Below are 19,459 nucleotides of genomic sequence, written 5' to 3' on the forward strand. Positions count from 1 at the left end.
CGTAGTTTTCGCTTTGGGGAAATCTGCTACCGAAATCAATCCGTGCTCCAAATAATTGAGAGAGTCGTTTCAAACACGGTGCAGCATGGCGAGTACAGGCTTCAAAGACCTGTCACCCGCCCGGTCTGCGTCGTAGAGTGGAGCGTGGCAGTTACGGACGGAAGCAGGAGGTGACAGCCACTTCTGATGCACAATAAGGGCCACCAGAATGTGAACAACTGCAGAAGCCATCTCCTGGTGTTGCATTGTGTTGCAGTACGCTTCTTGCAATTTTCCGTTCGTTTTTCTAGAAAAGAATCCCTGAAAAGGAACGAACATAACCGATGCATCTCCTCAGTACTTGCATTTGAGGTCGGAACTTGAGAGTGGAAATCAAGCGAGCAGAAGTTCAGTATATAATGAAAGAGAAAAATTATGAATACATTTTAACGAGAGAATGGAGCAACAAAAATTAAAATGAAAATACCAGTTCAGTTCACGAAAGCATATAAGAGCATCTCGAGAAAACCCGGCAATTCTAAGCAAGTATAGCGCTCTGAGGACAAGCCACAGAACAGAGCCACTTTTTTCATTGTCTTATTTTTCCTATGTAGGTTCCTGCATTGTGCCGCTCGAATGGGGAGTTGTTCATACGTTTCGCTTTACATTGCTGTGAAGGAATTGCAGAGTTTTTATAGTATGTTCTGGCCAATATTTAGATTGATTCTGAAATTCGGAACTGTTCGGTACTGAAATCAGATCGTCTTGAGTGAACAAACTTTTTCATTTCCAGAAAATTTTTCAGCGCGCAGAGAAAATAGTTTCTCATCAGAATCACCGGCACCAGGATCAACAGCAGAAACAAGGTTACGTCTTCTGCTGGCAGTACGAAGGCTGTTCGCAATACTCTGTTATCCCTGTCACATGCTAGCTGCAGCTGCTCTATGCCCACAAGATTCCTTACCTATTCTGTCCATACGACCTTCTCTCGTCCGTAGTCCACAGCTTTCCACTACTGTTTTTAGAATCCATTCCGTTAGAGTGACAAGCCATCGCTTATTTGATCTCCAAATTGCGACTGCCACTCAAGTTAATTCCCTCCGCCTCTTTCTTCCGATATAAAATTGACGCGAGCTTGTTCTGTCCATCATGTTGCTCTTTTTCTATCAGCAATACCGTAATCATTTTCTTTTCGACAACCTCGGTTACCTCGGTTTAACTTCAAGCATTTTCGTTAGCCTCCAACTCAGCTGCCATGCTTGTTTTCCAGCGCTGTTTCCTGAATTCAGACGTACCAGGTTACGCAGTTGAGAACAGATCTCTAAGCCTGATCTCTAAGAGGGCTCTTTGTTCTTCGACCGTTATCGTTTGCGGAGCAATAGTAATGGCCGTCACCACTATTTGATGATAACGGCCCCAAAGCTTCGATAAGAAGGCGATAACGATTGAGAGTCCAGAGGACGTCGGTAGCATCCATCCCGCAATAATCCTCTGTTTACGTAGTCAGATTTAACAACAGCCTGACGTCACCGGTAGAACAAACAAGAAACAGCGAATAAATAAAATTTATTACCTGCCTCCGTGACGCAAAGGCCGCATAAGGCATGCTGAATTTTGAGGTGCGAGCTATTTTAGGCTCACCTTGTTATTTGTAAAAGCTTGACGTGACCCACAATTCCACGTGGCGTGGCGAGGTATCTGAGCACTTGAAATCTGGCCTATCTGCACAAATGGACAGCCATTGTCTTTCCAGCTTTCTCTTTTTTTTCCTACCAATGCGTACGAGGCTTTTCTTTCACTCGGTGCTGCAAGCCTTCGACAGGGTAAGTTTCAGCAGTCGTTCTTTGACGCGTTCACCGTCCCTAACCATGTCATTTAATTTTATTTTCTTCTTTAACATGCAAGATGACCCCAAGTACAGATGCCAAGATTCTTCTGCTCTGTTATCCATGCAGGATCAACTTGGAATTCGGGCTTTAAGCTTAAAGGCATCTTTTACGTTCTCTTTACTTTTAACCTCACGTCGCTAGAGGTCGCGTAAATGTACTCATGTTCTGAATGTCTAGATCAAGCAGCAAAATAGTAACAACTCATGTTCTTGCCTTTTTCGCGAAGCAGTATAAGGCATTGTTTTCGAGGTACTCTACTGTCTGAATCGGCTGTCCTGCACAACAGGCATGAGCTGTGGTGTACAGACGCAATACATGTCCTTGTGTACTTTTGGAAACGCCTGCGGGCAAAAAATTATATTGGTCACTTCACAAGTCTCCTCTATAATCTGTTACTGTTCGGAGTTCAGTTTTACGAATCGGAAAGAAAATTTTATGCGCGCATTTAAGCAAAAAGCATCATTTCAGTTTTCGGCCATAATGTTAAAGAACACAGTGGTAAACATAGACGCTCTATACAGAAAGCAAACAGAAAGGTCATGACGAACGTGTTCTAGCGTTCTGTGCAACGTATCGTCAGGCGACAGCGCTGTGGTACTGTAGCGACTGAGTCGGCTATCCTACGCAATGGAAGTTAGCAGTAGCGCATATGAGCGTCCGGAAGGGGGGAGAAGGGGTGCGGTTGACCCCCCTGGAATTTCGGATATTTGTTATGCACTACTAGAAAACAACTACACAGCTTGATTAGCACGCTTATGTAATATTAACTTCCAGTATTTTGCTTATCAAGTTCAATTCTTTGTTCATGAATTCCAATGTAGGTTCTCCAAGCCTAGCACTAATTTGCTCTTTCTAATTTTTGTTTCATGCGCGCAGTTTAGACTACAAATAGTCCCTTTTTGGTGCTAACCTACCGCCTCCCCCATACCCGGCCATCGGGTGCCCCCCCCCCCCTCTGAAAAAAGTTCTGCGGACGCCCTTGGTAGCGCAAAACTTCACTGCCTGCACTTGTCCGCTGTATAGAGACGACGTCGCACTACGAAAAATAAGCGTCCTATTCCGAAAACAGGGTGGGGGAAACCTGCAGACTTGTTTCGCAAATTGGAGAATAAGGCAGAGCACAGTGCCGTGGCGACTGTCTACTTGCGAAAGCGCAGATAAGCAATTTTTCGAGTTTCTATGCATCTAGGGGAGGAGGAAATCACTCTTAGGCTGACGGCTGAGAAATTTCTTCACTGCGTAATCGAATAGTAAGGCTACTTTGAAGAAACTATTGTCACGAATTTGAAGAAACTATTGCGATCATCGTTTTTGTTAATCCGGTAATCGCTCATAGTCGACTTATTTAAATGACAGCTTTGTGTACTAGTTTTTATACATTGAACTTCTTTGATTTGCTTATTACACTTGACGTAGTGAGTACAAAATTCGTAAGGAACTGGTTGTACTAATTGTTACACCTTTTGCGGTAAATTGCAATATTACCCCTGAATTTCGCTATACTGTTTTGAACCTAACAGTTCAGAAGGAGGTAGGCACAGGATTTACCATTATATATATAGCGTTAAGTGAAGGTTCCAGTGGGCCTGTTTTTTAAGTAAGAAAAGGCGTTACGACAAACGCCACACTTAGGCTTAAGGTTTATTTCGCCAACAGTTTCAGGAATGGATTCCTCTTCCCCAACGTCACAAATCAAGTGCCTGCCTTCTGCCTGCCTTGACTACAAACAGTTGGCGTGTGGTTACTTTAACACAAAACGATAAGCTGAGGCAACAAGTACTGATTAAACTAACTATTAGTCACTAATTAAAAAGTACAAATTATAAATTAAAAGTCCTTATTAAACAACAAAAGACGTGCTTTTCAGTAAAATAATAGCAGAACACGGCATGAAAACCGAAAATCTCCTAAAATCACGAAACAAATGGCTGAAGATCACAGAGAAGATCGTGGAGAAACATCGCGTTCGGACCTCAAAACGACTCTTGAGCAAATGAGCGAAAAACACTCTGAGCAGTTTTGCCTGCCGGATCAGCTGTCATCGTTAATCCAGTGAACAGAATAGCGTCGATGTCTCGCTTTTTGCTTACAGCTTGACGTTTAAAGATCGATGCAGTGCTAATGTGACTTCGTACACTGCGTTTACATGTCACACTACACTTCGACTACTCTCCATTCCTTACAGCAAACGCAGCCATGAGCGTTCTCCTTGAGAAGCTCGCCTTTTTCCTCTGGAACTGGCGATGGATCACCACGGCGTTGGTCTTTGCCCTGACCTATCTGGTGGGCCGCTTCTACCACAAGGTGTCCAAGTACCCAAGGGGACCATTCCCGCTCCCGCTAGTCGGGAACCTCCTCGGTAATTTATTCTGGCTGGGCAAAGCAAATGACTTTCTAAAGATGCCATTTTTCGAAGCATTTCCGCGGTGTCATTATGAAAGTACCAGTTTCCAGCAGAACGGTGGTTGCAAATGTCATTTCATTGTTTTATATGGGGATACTTCTAATTTTCAGCGAAGAACTGTTTAAGTACCAGGAACGCAAGTGCACTCTACATGACCGTCGTACACCCGCACAAAGTATTTCTCTGCTTTTGCAGATATTGGAATGCCCTAAATACCCTTCGTGCATTCCGTGGAATGTACACATGCCGCCTAAGGCCAATGCCATAAACAACGATATCTGAAGGCGTTCCACTCAAAGCCGGCGAGAAATCAACATTTAGAGAGGATCATGTGTCCTACAAAAGGCCTCCACAAAGCCGCGCCACTATTAGCTAATGGCAGGACTGCGAGGAATGTGACGAGGTCGAAAAATCAATAGCCATCACGGACATTAAAATGGCCATAGCGATGAATATCTTTCGGAGGCACCTCAGTAGAAAACAAAAGAAAAGCTGCAGACAAGACACTGATTAACTCTTAGGGTTTCTGTCGTACTCAACAGCTTTAAAAGTTCTTTTTCTACCACGACTTTCTACCAACCGCCAGGACACGTGTAAGGATTAACCTTCTTGAAGCTCTAAGTTCCGAAGTCTTTTAATGACATAGGTCCTACAACCACCGTTTACTCCACTAGACTGCGAAATAGGCGCCAAAGATGTTTCAGTAGGGTAGATGTGGTAAATTGTACTGCAGCTTCTAAGTGTATTGGTGGTAGTTTAGTTTACCTCCGACACACGAAACAAATGTCTTTAGGCTAAAAGACTTCCAAGGAAAGCAATTGCTCGCGATATTTCGCACGTTCAGGGTTTCTTGGTTGCGAAGCGAATTAATTCCAGTGGTCCTGCACATTCCCATTCCATAATTGCGACAGCACTGCACCATTTCTTGCCCACAGGTTGGGGGAGATGGAGCCGAGTGTGTCTTAGGCGGCCATTGCCACTTTATTAGCATGTGTAGAAGAAATTGCCCATGGCAGTTCTTCCTACTCATCGTGCACGTCGCCCATGCATCGCGCAGCGCTTCGCAACGTCAATGACCTGCACTCTAAAGCAACCGAGTGGGCCAAAACATACGGCGACGTCTTCACGCTTTGGATGGCCGAGAAGCCCATGGTGATCCTCAACAGCCACAACGCCATACGGGAGGCGTTTCTTGAGCGCAGACACGAGTTCGCCGGACGCATCCACACCAGGATGGGTGAGCTCCGAATATGGATTATAGAATCTTTGTCGCGCAGCTCCACTCGCTAGCAAGTACATATTTTTTCCTAGGTATAACTTCAACGAATAAAAAATGTGCAATTGACGTAGTGTTTCTACAGGCATGATTAATTCTACTACTACAAAAATTCTCATAGAAATCCTATACTATTCTACCAATCTTATAAATTTCGCGAACTAAATCGCCCTCCTTGTCTCTAAGTGCTTACATCTCATCTTCGCCCCACCTAATGTTCTCTTTAGTGATTTGAAGCTACCTTCGTACTTTACAATTAGCTCGATCCTCTCCATATTGTATTACGTTATGCCCCTTAACCTACGCTAAGTGATTTCCTTCGACATTTCTGCAAGGTTTCTTATCTATAGGGCTCGAAACTTTCATAACATGGTGCTTCTTCTGGGACAATTGATTAGTATCCTCCACAGCGAGCTACTTCTCTAATAAAATTATTGGTGAGGCTCCTATTCATCGTATGTATTTTAACCCTTCTGGCCATGGCATCCTCTGTTAAGGACAAATACGAAATATTTTTTTAATCTTAACTTCGTTAAAGATTGTTGTGTGCATGATCGGTTCTCCAACGACTCCCACAAGTCGACAAAGCTGTCGGAAAAACTGGAGAGCTTGCGCTCCGCAGTCACAGAAACTCATAGCAGTGGAGATTCTGGTTACACAATATAATAAGCGCTACAAGTTACTATACCTACTCACATCTTTCATCGCACTTCAGCTTTTCTCAGCATATCATACCTTGCTTAGTTCAACCGCGCGATTCTATATATAAACAGGTTTACATATAGGTGCACCTATCAAAGCTGCGTGTTGCTAAATAGACGCTTTAGATCATTCATGCCTATTTTCTTCGCGTTCAGCCTCGGTTGGATGTACAAACCTGGAAGCCAAAAAGAGTTTTTTTTTTTTCCTACTAGCCAGCTAACTCCGTGTTAAACGGGCCATAGACATATCAATATTGGAATCCGCAATACACGACTACCATTTCAACGTTTTTTGTCTAATCATGGATTTGGTGCGCTTACTTTCAAGGCGAACTGCAACTTCAAGGGCATCATGACATTCTCTTCGAAGACTACAACCCCCGATGGAAGGCACTTCGCAAGGTTGCTCTGCTCGCCGTCAGGCGAGTCCTTCTTGATCACATATCCAGCGACATTTCCTTCTTCTCTGATGCCCTGCAATGGGCAGGCATTTTTACCACGCTTGCACCCGCTTGGAAGATAATCATTACCTTTAAAATGCTTGCGTGCACCGTTTAACCTTCTCACTCTTATAAATAGGCAGTGGCGAGAACGCTTAATATGGACCTCTTGTAGTATGAAGCTGCGCGGCTTTGAATACATATTTCCCAACAAATAATAAACGAGAAAGGTGTTTCTACCCAAAGTGGCGTCAGGCCAAAATATGAAGCATACTTATCAGAATATTCAAGCTTGGTAGCACAAGCATCAGTCAAAGTTTTCTGGGTGCCTGCGTTGAAATCTCACGTCAACAAACACGAAACGTTTGAGGCTACGGGTAAGCATCATGCAACACAAGAGAATATGTAACTGACCTCAACCGAATTGATCAGAAAGAGTGTGTACTTAGTGCTGGCGACATTACAGCTTCCTGCTTCTTGCACTGAAGCCATCTCTCCTGATAATGATGCAAACAGTGAGATTCAATGTTTTGTTTCTTTCCGCGACATCCCAGTGTGTGCGCCTTGTTGCGGGTGCTGATCCTTCATAACTACCTGTTCTTTCAATCGTTACAGAAAATACGCCGTCAGCGATTCACTCGAAAAGCTTTGCACGGACGTTGTTGACAATTTCGTGGACTCGTTGCAACACGGGCCGCAGCCTATCGACTCAAGGACGCCATTTTTCCGCATCCTGTACGACCTCATAGGAGTGTCGGTCTACGGGACAAGGTTAGAACGCGAATATTTTTCTTCTACTTCGCAATTTGTACATGACTAATATTGCTTGCAACACGGACCACCCGCAAAGCTTGCCAAGCATTCAGTCAATCAGTCAACCAATCAATCAATGTTTTATTATTGTCATCCACACACAAAATTCGCAGAAGCCGATCTGACTTTTGTAAACTATTTATGTTGGATGATACATGCGTTATTTCGCCTCCAATCTATAAATAACTAATCGAGCAAGCATTTATTGCATCAGACTTCAAGTACTCCTGCCGCAGAAGTAGCAAACACGTTAAATCCGGCATGGTTACTGGAAAGATACCGTTGGTACCGTCTTTGCCAGGAATAACCCGGCAATGCTTACAGTGGAGACCTTACGGCAATCCTAAGAGCCAAAACGTCTCAAAAGGTGAAGGAAAGGGTTATCCTTATCTTAGATATTCAGATCTTAAGAGGTGCCATAAGTGCTCTTCTACATCCCCTAGAAACTAACTCCGTGGTCTGGTTGCTTCTGGAAATACAGGTCAGCCTATAATTGTGCCGTGCAGCATTAAAAAATATATGTCATTTCAACAGTGCGGTAACACCTTGAAAGTAACTCGCCCACGGAAGTGCTATCTTTTTTTCTTTGATTTCATTACCCACGGCCAGCCCCTGCACGATATAGCTTAAGCCAGCGGCCATCAGATTAGGCATCACGAAAAATCACACATACCATATTGCTACGTGTCACAGGTGCCCCAAAAGCACCAAAGCATTCGCAATATCACTCTTGTTGTTTGTGTGGGTTCCCGGATGGCTATCTAATCAGGCCCGAACTTGCTCAACAAGTTTTACACAACATTCCGAGGACTGATAGACGCGACAACGTTTCAGAGGCTCTAAACCCCAGCTGTCGGCAGTGAATTAGTCGTAGGTCACTATGCGCGTCGGGGGAACACATGTATATTGGTAAAACGTTTGCGCTGCTTATAAACTGACAAGACAACGTAAAGGTTAGGACGAAGTACACAGAGACAACCGCAGGTAGCAACGGTAGCTTGTTTACGTAAGGTATGACGTATACAAGGCAATACGTGGACTCAGAAAGGTTGCAGCAAAACACAAATTCACAGTCATGATGATAGTCTCGGTGCAGCTGAAACAACTGTGCAAGATGAATGCGAAAAACTACAAAGGACAGGCAAAGACACGCAAAATTAAGCACAAGGTTATCAAAATGAAGCGCAAGTTTTAATTTATCTTTCCAGCCAATACGGGCGTTTTCACGTTTCATGAGCGACTTGGGCCTAGGCTTGCGGTTGGCATGCCATCAAATGTGCGTGCACGTATTCTCAACTCTCTTCTCCTCAAATCTCCACCCATCACTGTACTCTTTCTTCTCCTCTTCCTCTTGTCCAGTGCAGAGTAGCAGGCCAGATATCCATCTTTTCGGCCGACCTCTTCTCTCTTCTTTTTATTAAACTTATCTCTCTCTCTCTCTGTAAGTTTATCTCTTGGTCCATCGGGCTTGTCTATGATATTCCGCTTTCTTGCGGAAATGCCACATACGCCAAAGTGAAATATGTGTCAATGAAAGACTGACACGACACACATACACATGAAATTATAATTGCTAACAGGACCGGGAAATTAGGAGTTTTGATGCTTATTGCAAAAGATGCGTGATGCGATATGTGTTTAATAGTTTCACTAAACAGGCATTCTTGCATGCTCAAAAAACTGACTGACGCGGTCCTGCTCCACCACCAGCGAGAGCCACCCCATTTTCGCGGTCAACCACACGAGGACGCCGAAGACTGGCTGGACCAGTATGACCGGGTGGCCATCTACAATGGTTGGGGCGCTGACTGCAAGATGCGGCACGTTTATTTCGCCCTTGACGACTACGCGAGGACCTGGTTTCTGAACAATGAATCTGGCCTTGGAACGTGGGATACGTTCAAGACAGAGTTCCTCCAAACTTTCAAGGACAGCACGTCGCGCAGGGAGAAGGCCGACCTGCTTTTAAAAGCCAGACATCAACTCCCCAGCGAGAGTGTGACGGTGTATGTTGAGGAAATGAAGAGGCTGTTCTGGCGTGCCGACCCAAACATGTCGGAGGAGAGGAAGGTGAGCTTCCTTATGAAAGGTGTCAAGGAGCAGCTGTTCGCCGGCCTGGTTCGAAGTCCTCCAGTCACTGTAGCTGACTTCGTGAAGGAGGCGAGCACCATCGAAAAGTCCTTGGACATGAGGGCCCGGCAGTACGACCGTACAACAGCGTCGATGCTCACGGCCACTGTGGAGGACGCCACGGTGAAGTCGGGAGACTCCTTGCGTGAGATGATACGATGTATTGTGAGGGAGGAACTGGCAAAGCTCTTTCCGGACAAGGAAAAACCTCAGCCTAGCACTCTTGCTGACGTTGTCCGTGAGGAGGTGCAGCAAGCTCTAGGCACTTGTACAGCACTACCTGTTGCCGGCCCTGTGCAGCCTCAGCCGCCGAATCTCAGCTACGCCGCCGTCACACGCCGTTTTATTCCATCGCAGCCGAACCGACGTTACGACACACCTGCCTCCGCCGCTGCACGAACTCCACCTCCCCAGCCGAATTCTCCACAGCGGCTAGGACGCCGCAGAACGGATGTCTGGAGAGCGCCAGACAATCAGCCGCTGTGCTACCATTGCGGTGAGGCTGGACATGTTTATCGTCGCTGCCCATACAGGGAGATGGGCCTTCGAGGATTCCCCGTCGGGTGTCATCGTCCGATGTGTGGAGAACGACCGCAGGAGATCGCGGACTACATCTCGCAAGCGGACTCCGTACAGCGCCGTTTCTCTCGATCTCCATCGCCGCGTCGCTACAGTTCCCCAGGGCGAGGCCAGTCTCCGAGTCCCCGTAGGGGAAACTAGATACAGCAGCCTCTGGAGGTGCGGCTGCTCAAAGACAAAGTATACAAGATCCCCCATCGCCGCAAGACAGTTCTCAAACAACGCCGAATTCCGTAGCCGTCCCGACGATTCTTGAGCCCACGTACCTCAAAACTAGCCGATGTCCTGACGCACCCCTCCATGGCCACGACGCCTTTCCTCGATGCCGACCTCCTTCGACGCACCGCAGCCAAGACCGAACGCCTCGACATCCCCAAAGTAAGACACCACCAACTGCCGACTTGGAGATTTTGGTTGACGGCGCCGATGTTACCGCGCTGGTGGATACTGGTGCCGATTATTCAGTACTTAGTGGACAATTCGCCGCGGCACTAAAAAAGGTCACAACCGCTTGGGATGGCCCACATATGCGTACTGCAGGCGGACATTTAATTACACCTACGGGAACGTGCACGTCGAGGGTAACCGTGCAAGGCCAAACATTCTTGGCAACGTTCGTAGTGTTAGCCGAGTGCTCCCGGGACGTCATACTCGGTATGGACTTTCTGGCCGAAAACGGTGCAGTTATTGATCTGCAATCGCAGTCCGTCAAGTTCTCGACCGAGAAGGCCACATCCGTGGATAGTGTTCTCCCTGCGGCGCTGCACATTCTGGACGAACACGTGACCGTGCCTCCACGTTCCAGTGTGATGATAACCGTCGGCTCAAAGCACATACGGGAAATTGAGGGTGTCGTCGAAAGCAAGCAGCTGTTGCTACTGGACCGAGGAATTTCCGTCGCCAGGGCGGTTGTTTTCCTTGAAGATAGTAAGGTCAACGTTCTTCTCACCAACTTCAGCAACGGACACCAACACCTTAACAAGGGAACGACTGTGGCGTATATTGACGCTCTTAGTGAAAATAGGTGTGTGCACAGTTTAACATCTGCTTCAACAACTGAGCCCGACGGACTTGCTGGTGTTAAGTACGATATTAACCCAACCTTGCCGCCCGACCAGCGAGACAAAGTACGGGAACTGCTCAGTCGCTACCGTGGTGCCTTCGCGTCCTCGCCACGCGTCGGGCGGACGCATCTTGCGAAACATCGCATTATTACAGACGAAAATGTTCCGCCACTCCGACAGTCACCTTATCGAGTGTCTACCAAAGAACGTGAGGCTATTACCACACAGGTGAAAGAAATGCTCGCAAACGACGTTATTCGCCCTTCTAGGAGCCCATGGGCGGCCCCTGTAGTGCTTGTGAAGAAGAAGAACGGCACCTTACGATTCTGCGTTGACTACCTTCGGTTAAACAACATCACCAAAAAGGATGTGTATCCGCTGCCCCGAATTGACGACGCCTTGGATCGCTTATGCAACACCAGATATTTTTCTTCCATGGATTTGAAGTCCGGATATTGGCAAATTGAGGTAGACGACAGAGACCGCGAAAAGACGGCATTCATCACTCCAGACGGGTTGTATGAATTTCAGGTGATGCCATTTGGTCTTTGCTCGACACCCGCGACATTCCAAAGGCTCATGGACACCATCCTTGCGGATTTGAAGTGGCAAACTTGTCTGGTCTACCTGGACGACGTCATCGTTTTTTCCCCGTCTTTCGAGGAGCACCTTCGTCGCCTCGAGGAGGTCTTGCAGGCCATCACGTCATCAGGCCTTACTCTCAAAGCCGAAAAATGCCATTTTGCTTATGAAGAGCTAAAGTTTTTAGGCCATGTCGTCAACCAAGAAAGAGTTCTTCCGGATCCTGAAAAAACATTCGCCATCGCCAATTTTCCACCGCCGCGTGACCAAAAGGCAGTTCGTCGCTTCCTCGGGCTATGCGCATATTACCGCCGCTTCGTGGAGAATTTCTCTAAAATTGCTTCACTCCTTACTGATCTGACAAAAGCGCATGTACCGTTCAAGTGGGAACCTCCGCAGCAGAAGGCGTTTCAAGAGCTTCAACGCCGCCTAAAGTCACCCCCCGTGCTGGCGCACTTTGATGAGCTTGCTGAAACACGGGTCCACACCGATGCGAGCAACGTTGGTTTGGGTGCTGTCCTTGTTCAAGTTCAGCGGGACCAAGAACGTGTCATCGCCTATGCCAGCCGTGCACTCTCCAAGACAGAGGCCAACTACTCTGCCTCTGAAAAAGAGTGCCTCGCCATCGTGTGGGCAGTTTCCAAGTTCAGACCATACCTTTACGGCCGATCCTTCAAAGTAGTGACCGATCATCACGCCCTATACTGGCTGACCAATCTCAAGGATCCTTCCGGCCGCCTTCGACTGATGGAGCCTTCGACTTCAAGAGTTCGATATCACCGTCATCTACAAATCCGGTCACACACATGCAGACGCAGACTGTTTATCTCGTGCTCCCGTGCACCCAGCTCCGGATGATGCTGCTGAGGACGAAGAAATATTCCTGAGTGCCGTCCATACCAACGATTTCGCCGAGCATCAACGCGCCGACCCCGATCTTCGTGACGTCATTCGTTATCTGGAAGGAGCCAGCAGCACAGTTCCTAAAGCCTTCAGGCGCTCCTTGTCGTCTCTCTGCATACGTAACGGTGTTCTCTTTAAAAAGAACTTCGCTGCCAACACTAGGCCGTACTTGCTGGTCGTCCCCGTGTCCCTACACAATGAAATTCTTCACGCCTGCCATGACGAACCAGCTTCCGGCCACCTTGGGATTACTAGAACACAAGCCAGAATTCAAGAGAAGTACTACTGGCCGCGCCTGGGTCATGACGTTGCACACTACGTCCGCACTTGCCGGGATTGCCAGCGCCGTAAGGTCCCGCCCGTGAAGCCAGCCGGATTCCTCAAGCCCGTTGAGCCGCCTTCGCAAGCATTTCAACAAGTCGGCATGGACTTGCTGGGACCTTTCCCTACATCAGGCTCCGGGAAAAGGTGGATAATCGTAGCCACTGATTATCTCACGCGTTATGCAGAGACAGCATCCCTTCCGAGTAGCACCGCCCTCGAAGTAGCCCAGTTCTTTGTGCATCAAATCGTCTTACGTCATGGAGCACCACAAGTTTTGATTACGGACAGAGGTGCTGCCTTCTCCTCTGAGCTCTTGCACCATATTCTAGTTTTTAGTCACACCAGTCACCGTAGGACGACTTCCTATCATCCCCAAACTAACGGACTGACGGAACGTCTAAACAAGACGCTTACAGACATGCTTTTCATGTACGTGGACGTGGAACATAAAACCTGGGACGACGTCCTGCCCTATGTCACGTTCGCGTATAATACAGCCGTACAAGAAACCACCAACATGACGCCCTTTAGCCTCGTTTATGGCCGTCACGTGACGACAACACTCGATGCCATGCTGCCCCATGACGAAGACCACCCAAATGACGACGTTGCATCCTTCTTACAACGCGCCGAAGCTGCCCGCCAACTCGCACGGCTTCGCATTCAAGATCAACAGGGCCAGGACGCGCAACGCTACAACCTACGGAGGCGGCTTGTTGAATACCTCCCGGGTGACCTCGTCTGGGTTTGGTCCCCAATCCGACGACGCGGCCTAAGTGAAAAGCTCTTGCGCCGCTATTTCGGTCCTTACCGAATTGTGCGACGCCTTGGAGCCCTGAATTATGAAGTCGTCCCTCACGAGCCCCAACAATCTCGCCGCCACCCCCGCCCCGAGGTGGTCCACGTCGTTCGCCTGAAGCCCTACTACGCAAGGGAGCACTGACTCTTCTCGAGACCACCCCTGCGTTCGTGGAGGCATCGGGTCGATGCCTTCGCAGGAGGGGGGCTAATGACGCCAGCGCTCGTGCAGAAGGAAGCGCCTCTCAAGAAGAAGAGGAAGTGTGGGTGTGAAAGTGAAAGTGATCTGGAAGCGCACGTCTGTTGACCCGCTGTGGACCCTCAGCCGCCGATTACCAACGTGACAATATTAGAAGCGTGCAGCGTGAACTCAAGACAACGCGGCGCATGTATCTGCGCCTCATCAATTGCTCACATGCATAGGGAAGTGGAGAACCTGAGCTCATACGCCCGTCTCCAGGCAAAAAAAAAAACACAAACTGAAAACACATAGACTCAAGAAGAAGCTCGACGTCGCCTAATAATTATTGAATGAAGTGGATGTTTTTAAGAGCTTCCGTAGTGGACATGTTATTAGATGAGTAAGCAAGATCTTTGCAGGAATTATTCGTGATCTAGGCACAGATCTTTATCATTTGCCATTCGGAGTAATTTTCTGATAAGCATTCACGTTTTAACGGCATAATTTATTCAACTTCACCTTCGAAGCACGTAGTACCAAACGACTGCAAGTAAAATATTAGCTTTCGGTGTTATTTGCCTTTGTATTTGTACGAACATACACATTTACGCCAAGTTCGGCGGGAACATAATGGCACGTTTGCTGCATGTGGTTGCCAGAGTACTTTGCCACTCAGTCGTTCTAACAACTGTCAATAAAACTCCCTTAATAACATTTTTGAACCGTGTCGGGTTTTTTTGTCAGGCTCGACGACGACAGCAAAGAGATACGTCGCCTTGAAGAGATCGACCACGAGTTCCTCGAGGTTGCGCCCAATGGCCTTCCGAGCGACATCGCGCCCTGGCTGGCACTTTTGTACCGCAGAAGGGAGAAGAGAATCGAAGTCTTATTTAATGAGTTTAGGGAGATCGTTGACAGGCTGTTCACCAAAGCTGAAGCCGCCTACGTACCCGGTATGCCCACGAAATTGCGCGCTACCTATTCATTTAGAAGTTTTTCGAGAGAACAACATGAATGAAAAAGGTCCAAGTTGGGAATGTGTCCGTATGCCGATATCTGTCTCTTTCAGTGCAATTCCCGAAGGTAGGGCGTTGTTGTAATGGGAGTTGTAAGGCCTCCCCTCTGAATAGTTCAGTCAGTGAGAATTCCGACGCAGTTTGTACGTTCTAATAGTAGCCTGGACATAACCAGGATTATTGGTGGCAAAGTTATCATACTGTCTATACGATATAACTCCAAGCTAAGGGAGTTACAAGTTGCAGACTCGACCTGCCAAGAGTAGTTTTCATGCAGTGTTATTGTACGTCGTACAGAAACTAGGCCAGAGGATGGAGAAAGTGAGGAGGATTGCCTAGATATCCTTCACTGTGGAAGCGCCTCTGCTGCTGTGTGCTCTGATAAGATTGTCACGATGCCCTGCGTCATTAATCACCCTCCTTCCTGAAGGTGGCTGTTAGCGCACTAACCAAATCTAACCGCTGGCGTCCAATAACTGTGTGCAAGGGCAAACTATTTAACCACAGACTGCATGTCCTAAGGCAGCATGCTGGCCTGGAGCTTTCCAAAAAGATTCCATTAAAAATACCCACCCTTGAATTGGCGCTCTGCCCCACTCTCTCCAAGAAACTCTTAATGGGATGACGGCACATGACACAGCAGTTAGAGCAAAACCTTCGTTCGAAAAGCTGATGAGCTCTAACTCATTTGTAGCTCATCGTCGCATATGAAGTCGTATAACGGCTCTGCAGTAATATAGAGCTGATTCGGCAGTCATAGAAAGAAAAAAAATTGTTATAAAGCCCTTAGAGAAGCACTACAAGAATTTTTAATTGGCACTATGGTAATGTATTAACGCATGTAGCAACACGGTTTTGCAGAGTCATTGGCAGACAAATTTATATTCTTTTGTGTTTTTTATTTATTTCAGCAGCAGACGATGCACACAGATACATGCATCCTATTGGCGTAGCTGCATCTAAAAGGGATACCAGTGCGTTCTAGTGCACTCATAGGTCAGCACAGTGACTAATGTATAAATAATTATTTTTAACAAAAAAAGTTCAACGTTAGAACTTCTTAGTGAATTTCCAACACTGGAGGCAATTAGCCACTGCCAACCACAGGAGCAACACAACAGCAGTGTTTACTTTAAGCGAGTAGTTCAGAGATAGCTTCAAAGGTTGGTTGAATTGTTTGGGGAGCTTTTTTTTTTTTTTCGCCAAGTTTCGCAGCGTTAACTGGTTACTATTTTTACTTCGCACAGGCAAAGCAGAGAACTTCACGCAAGCCATGCTTGCCGCTCGAGAAGAAGCCATCCAGGAAGAAAAGGGTGACGCCGAATACTTGACCAAAGGCAACATGGTGCAGGTTGTCCTGAACATCTTTGGGGGTGCGTAGCGGCTGTGTGGCATACGCAACCTTCTTTTTTGGTGCGTCATTACGGGTCTCTTTTCTCTGTCTCTGGATTGAAAAACATCGCAACATATAACAGGCATAGTAGTACAATTTCACACTGTTTCATATAGAATATTTAAATTGCAACGTACTAAAACAAGTGACATTTAAAAAACTCGTCTAGAGTTTTCTAGCTATTAGCGTTCTTTTATGTTGCTTTTGATTTCATTACAGCTGCCACCGACACTTCGGCCTCTGAACTTCAGTGGCTCTTTCTGATGCTGGCCAAAGAACCAAGGATTCAAGAAAAGATCCAGAAAGAAATCGAGGACAACATTGGCAAGAACTTACTTTGCATAAGTTCTTTCGTTTTATAAAATTGAAGCCTCAGTGCATTTTCGCTGCTAAATTTAAAAGCCTAGTGTGAGTCACACAACTGCTAAGGAATGCACAGCATTGGAAATTTTAAAAATTTTAAAGCGAAGCATCTGGGCACGTTGCCCACAATTTTAGAAATTAACACTGTATCTAAGAGTATAAGTTCTGCATCATTTCATGTTCCACAAAGTGCCAAGTTCAGAGGAATTATCGATGCATGCCCCTCTCCAGGAAACACGCCTCCTGTTTACAAAGACCGAGCCAAGCTCCCGTTCACCGTGGCCTGCCTTCTGGAGACACTCAGGTTGTGGCCCATAGTTCCGCTTGGCATCCCGCACAAGACGACGACGGACACTAAAGTCGGTGAGCATTAACAGCGATTTCATTATGTCTTAACTAAATCATTATAAAGAAAGGGCGCAGCTTTACAAAAATGACACAACTACATGAAACCCACAGAGCAAACACGACTAAGAAAACCAAAAATTGCTATAATGCAAACTGATATCACCCTGATCAAACTGATGAGCCACCGATAAGGAAATGATCACAGCTTGCCATGTGCCACTGTTGCCTCGTGCAGAGTTCTGGTCATGTCTTTTATGTCATTTTATATATGTGTTTTCTGCCCTTTTTTGAGACTGTCCGCCAATGTATTCAAACAGAGGCAGAGCCTCATTAAACGTCAGTTTTAAGTTCAGCGCTGTGTCTGTGTCTCATCAGGTCCTCGTGGTATGCGCTACACTGATAATGATATCCACTGTTATAGCAAACGTGAAAATGCAAACTTTGCCCTTACAAAAATGACTTTTGAGCTTCAGTTGACGCCTTGTTGAGCTCCTGTTGAATCAACTGGAAACCAACATGAACTCAATGTATGTTGAGCCTACTCAACACCTGCTACACGGAATTTTTGTTGGGTGTAGTCAAGAGATTTACTGTTGAGCAATTTCTGTTGAATTTAAGTTGAATCATCTCAAGGCAGCCGTTTCTAAGCCTGACTAAATGAAATCATTTCGACATGCATCGTGTAAACAGAATCTGATCACATTACACATATTAAGAACGCATGCAGCACATATACACATATAAACCGCTCAAAGTCATTTTCTTGCATAGAAAAAAGTGCAATATGCTCATTCAGGCATACCTACTTTGGAGGATTCGTATGTGCTCTCATAAAAAGGGCACTTAATTAATGCTTTATTTAAGTTGTTTATGAATGAATCAATGTCGTCAAATAATAGACCGTTGCATATGAACTTGATTACTTCTACTACACATAAAATAAATAAATATTAATAGTAATAACTGACATAACTTTGCTCATCGGCAGGCCATAACCTGCGCAGGTCCGGACACCCCTGAGTAGGACTATATAAGGGCGAAGCCGAGGTTGGACTTAAGATCGTGAGATGAACTCTGTCAGTTCTTCCTATAGCCTCGTGTGCAGTACTGTCCTATGCTCTTTATCTGATGGATGTGCAGGGCTAGGGTGTATGTATGTATATATATTTATATATATGCGTGTTTGTGCGTATGTGTGGAGCACTACGTCCCAGGGGATGGCAGCTTCACGTTAACGAGAAATTGCAGCAATAAATATGAATATATCGCCGAAAGTTGCATTGGTAGTCGGTCCATCTAGCGCAACCCGAATGTATTCCCAGGATTTTTTTGCTTTTTTACCCCAGCCAAGATTCAGAATGGCGTGTTGATTCACTCCCGTAATTCCAACATGAATTCAACATGAACGCAAAGCAGAAACTTCATTGAGAATGCTCAACTCTAGCACAGTGGCCACTTTTCCAATGAGTTTCAACTCGGCCTCAATAATTCACTAACACTAGCCCATCCTGGTCACAACAAAAATTCAACATGGCGTGTTGAGTCTGCTCATGAGAACTTCAACACTGTCTCAAGAAGCATTTTTGTAAGGGCAACTTTCTTACCATCGTCTTCAGTTTTCATCAGCATACACACAATATGCTGGTTGGTACAGCACGACTGCAGTGACCAGTAGCAAATAAGGTAGCAGAGGCGAGCATGACATCGTCCGCCCTTACCAGAACACTCAGCGGAAGTTGTAGTCAGTTCTTACATTCGCTCTTCCACAGGTGACCTTGCAGTACCCAGGGACACTGGCATCTTGTACAACGCCTACGCCGCCAACCATGACCCCAAGATCTGGGACGAGCCAGAAGAGTTCCGTCCTGAACGATTCCTGGACCTCGCCACGGGAAAGCTGCGTCAGGACTTGGGGCCGCTCATCACCTTCGGTATGGGTCCCCGCACTTGTCCCGGAGAGAAGCTGGCACACGTGGACATGTTCTACATCCTCGTGCGACTCATGCAGAGGCTCAGCTGCAGCGCACCCGGGAAGCTCTCGGATGTGAACATCGGCAGCGGCTATGGTTCCAGCCTCTTTCTGCTGCCCGTGAAACAGAACATCGTGCTCACGAGAAAGAATTAAGAAGGGCCCCGGGTCTGCTTTTTTGTCCTCACGAAGAGGCTGCTAATTAAAGAGAACGAAAATAAGAACCCAGAGCATGCCCTAAATATTTAAATCCTCAGTTTCGCTTTTGTGCAGCGCACACATTCAGTCAAGTGCTGATCACACATGA

At 46.6% G+C, this 19,459-nt stretch overlaps 1 protein-coding gene across 1 annotated transcript; it reads left to right on the forward strand.

Annotated features, from left to right (window-relative positions):
* The first annotated feature begins 1,649 nt into the window (after positions 1 to 1,649).
* On the forward strand, positions 1,650 to 19,380 carry LOC149341431 (steroid 17-alpha-hydroxylase/17,20 lyase-like). Its single transcript, XM_089543529.1, has 10 exons — positions 1,650 to 1,802; positions 4,054 to 4,227; positions 5,330 to 5,509; positions 6,578 to 6,671; positions 7,305 to 7,460; positions 14,808 to 15,016; positions 16,327 to 16,452; positions 16,692 to 16,796; positions 17,067 to 17,198; positions 18,953 to 19,380. Exons 2-10 carry the CDS (start codon positions 4,065 to 4,067, stop codon positions 19,306 to 19,308), a joined length of 1,521 nt encoding a protein of 506 aa, XP_089399655.1. The 5' UTR covers positions 1,650 to 1,802; positions 4,054 to 4,064; the 3' UTR covers positions 19,309 to 19,380.
* The last annotated feature ends 79 nt before the right edge of the window (positions 19,381 to 19,459 follow it).

Source organism: Amblyomma mixtum, chromosome 5, assembly GCF_055824585.1.
Source record: "Amblyomma mixtum isolate Tamu chromosome 5, ASM5582458v1, whole genome shotgun sequence".
NCBI classification, from domain to species: domain Eukaryota; kingdom Metazoa; phylum Arthropoda; class Arachnida; order Ixodida; family Ixodidae; genus Amblyomma; species Amblyomma mixtum.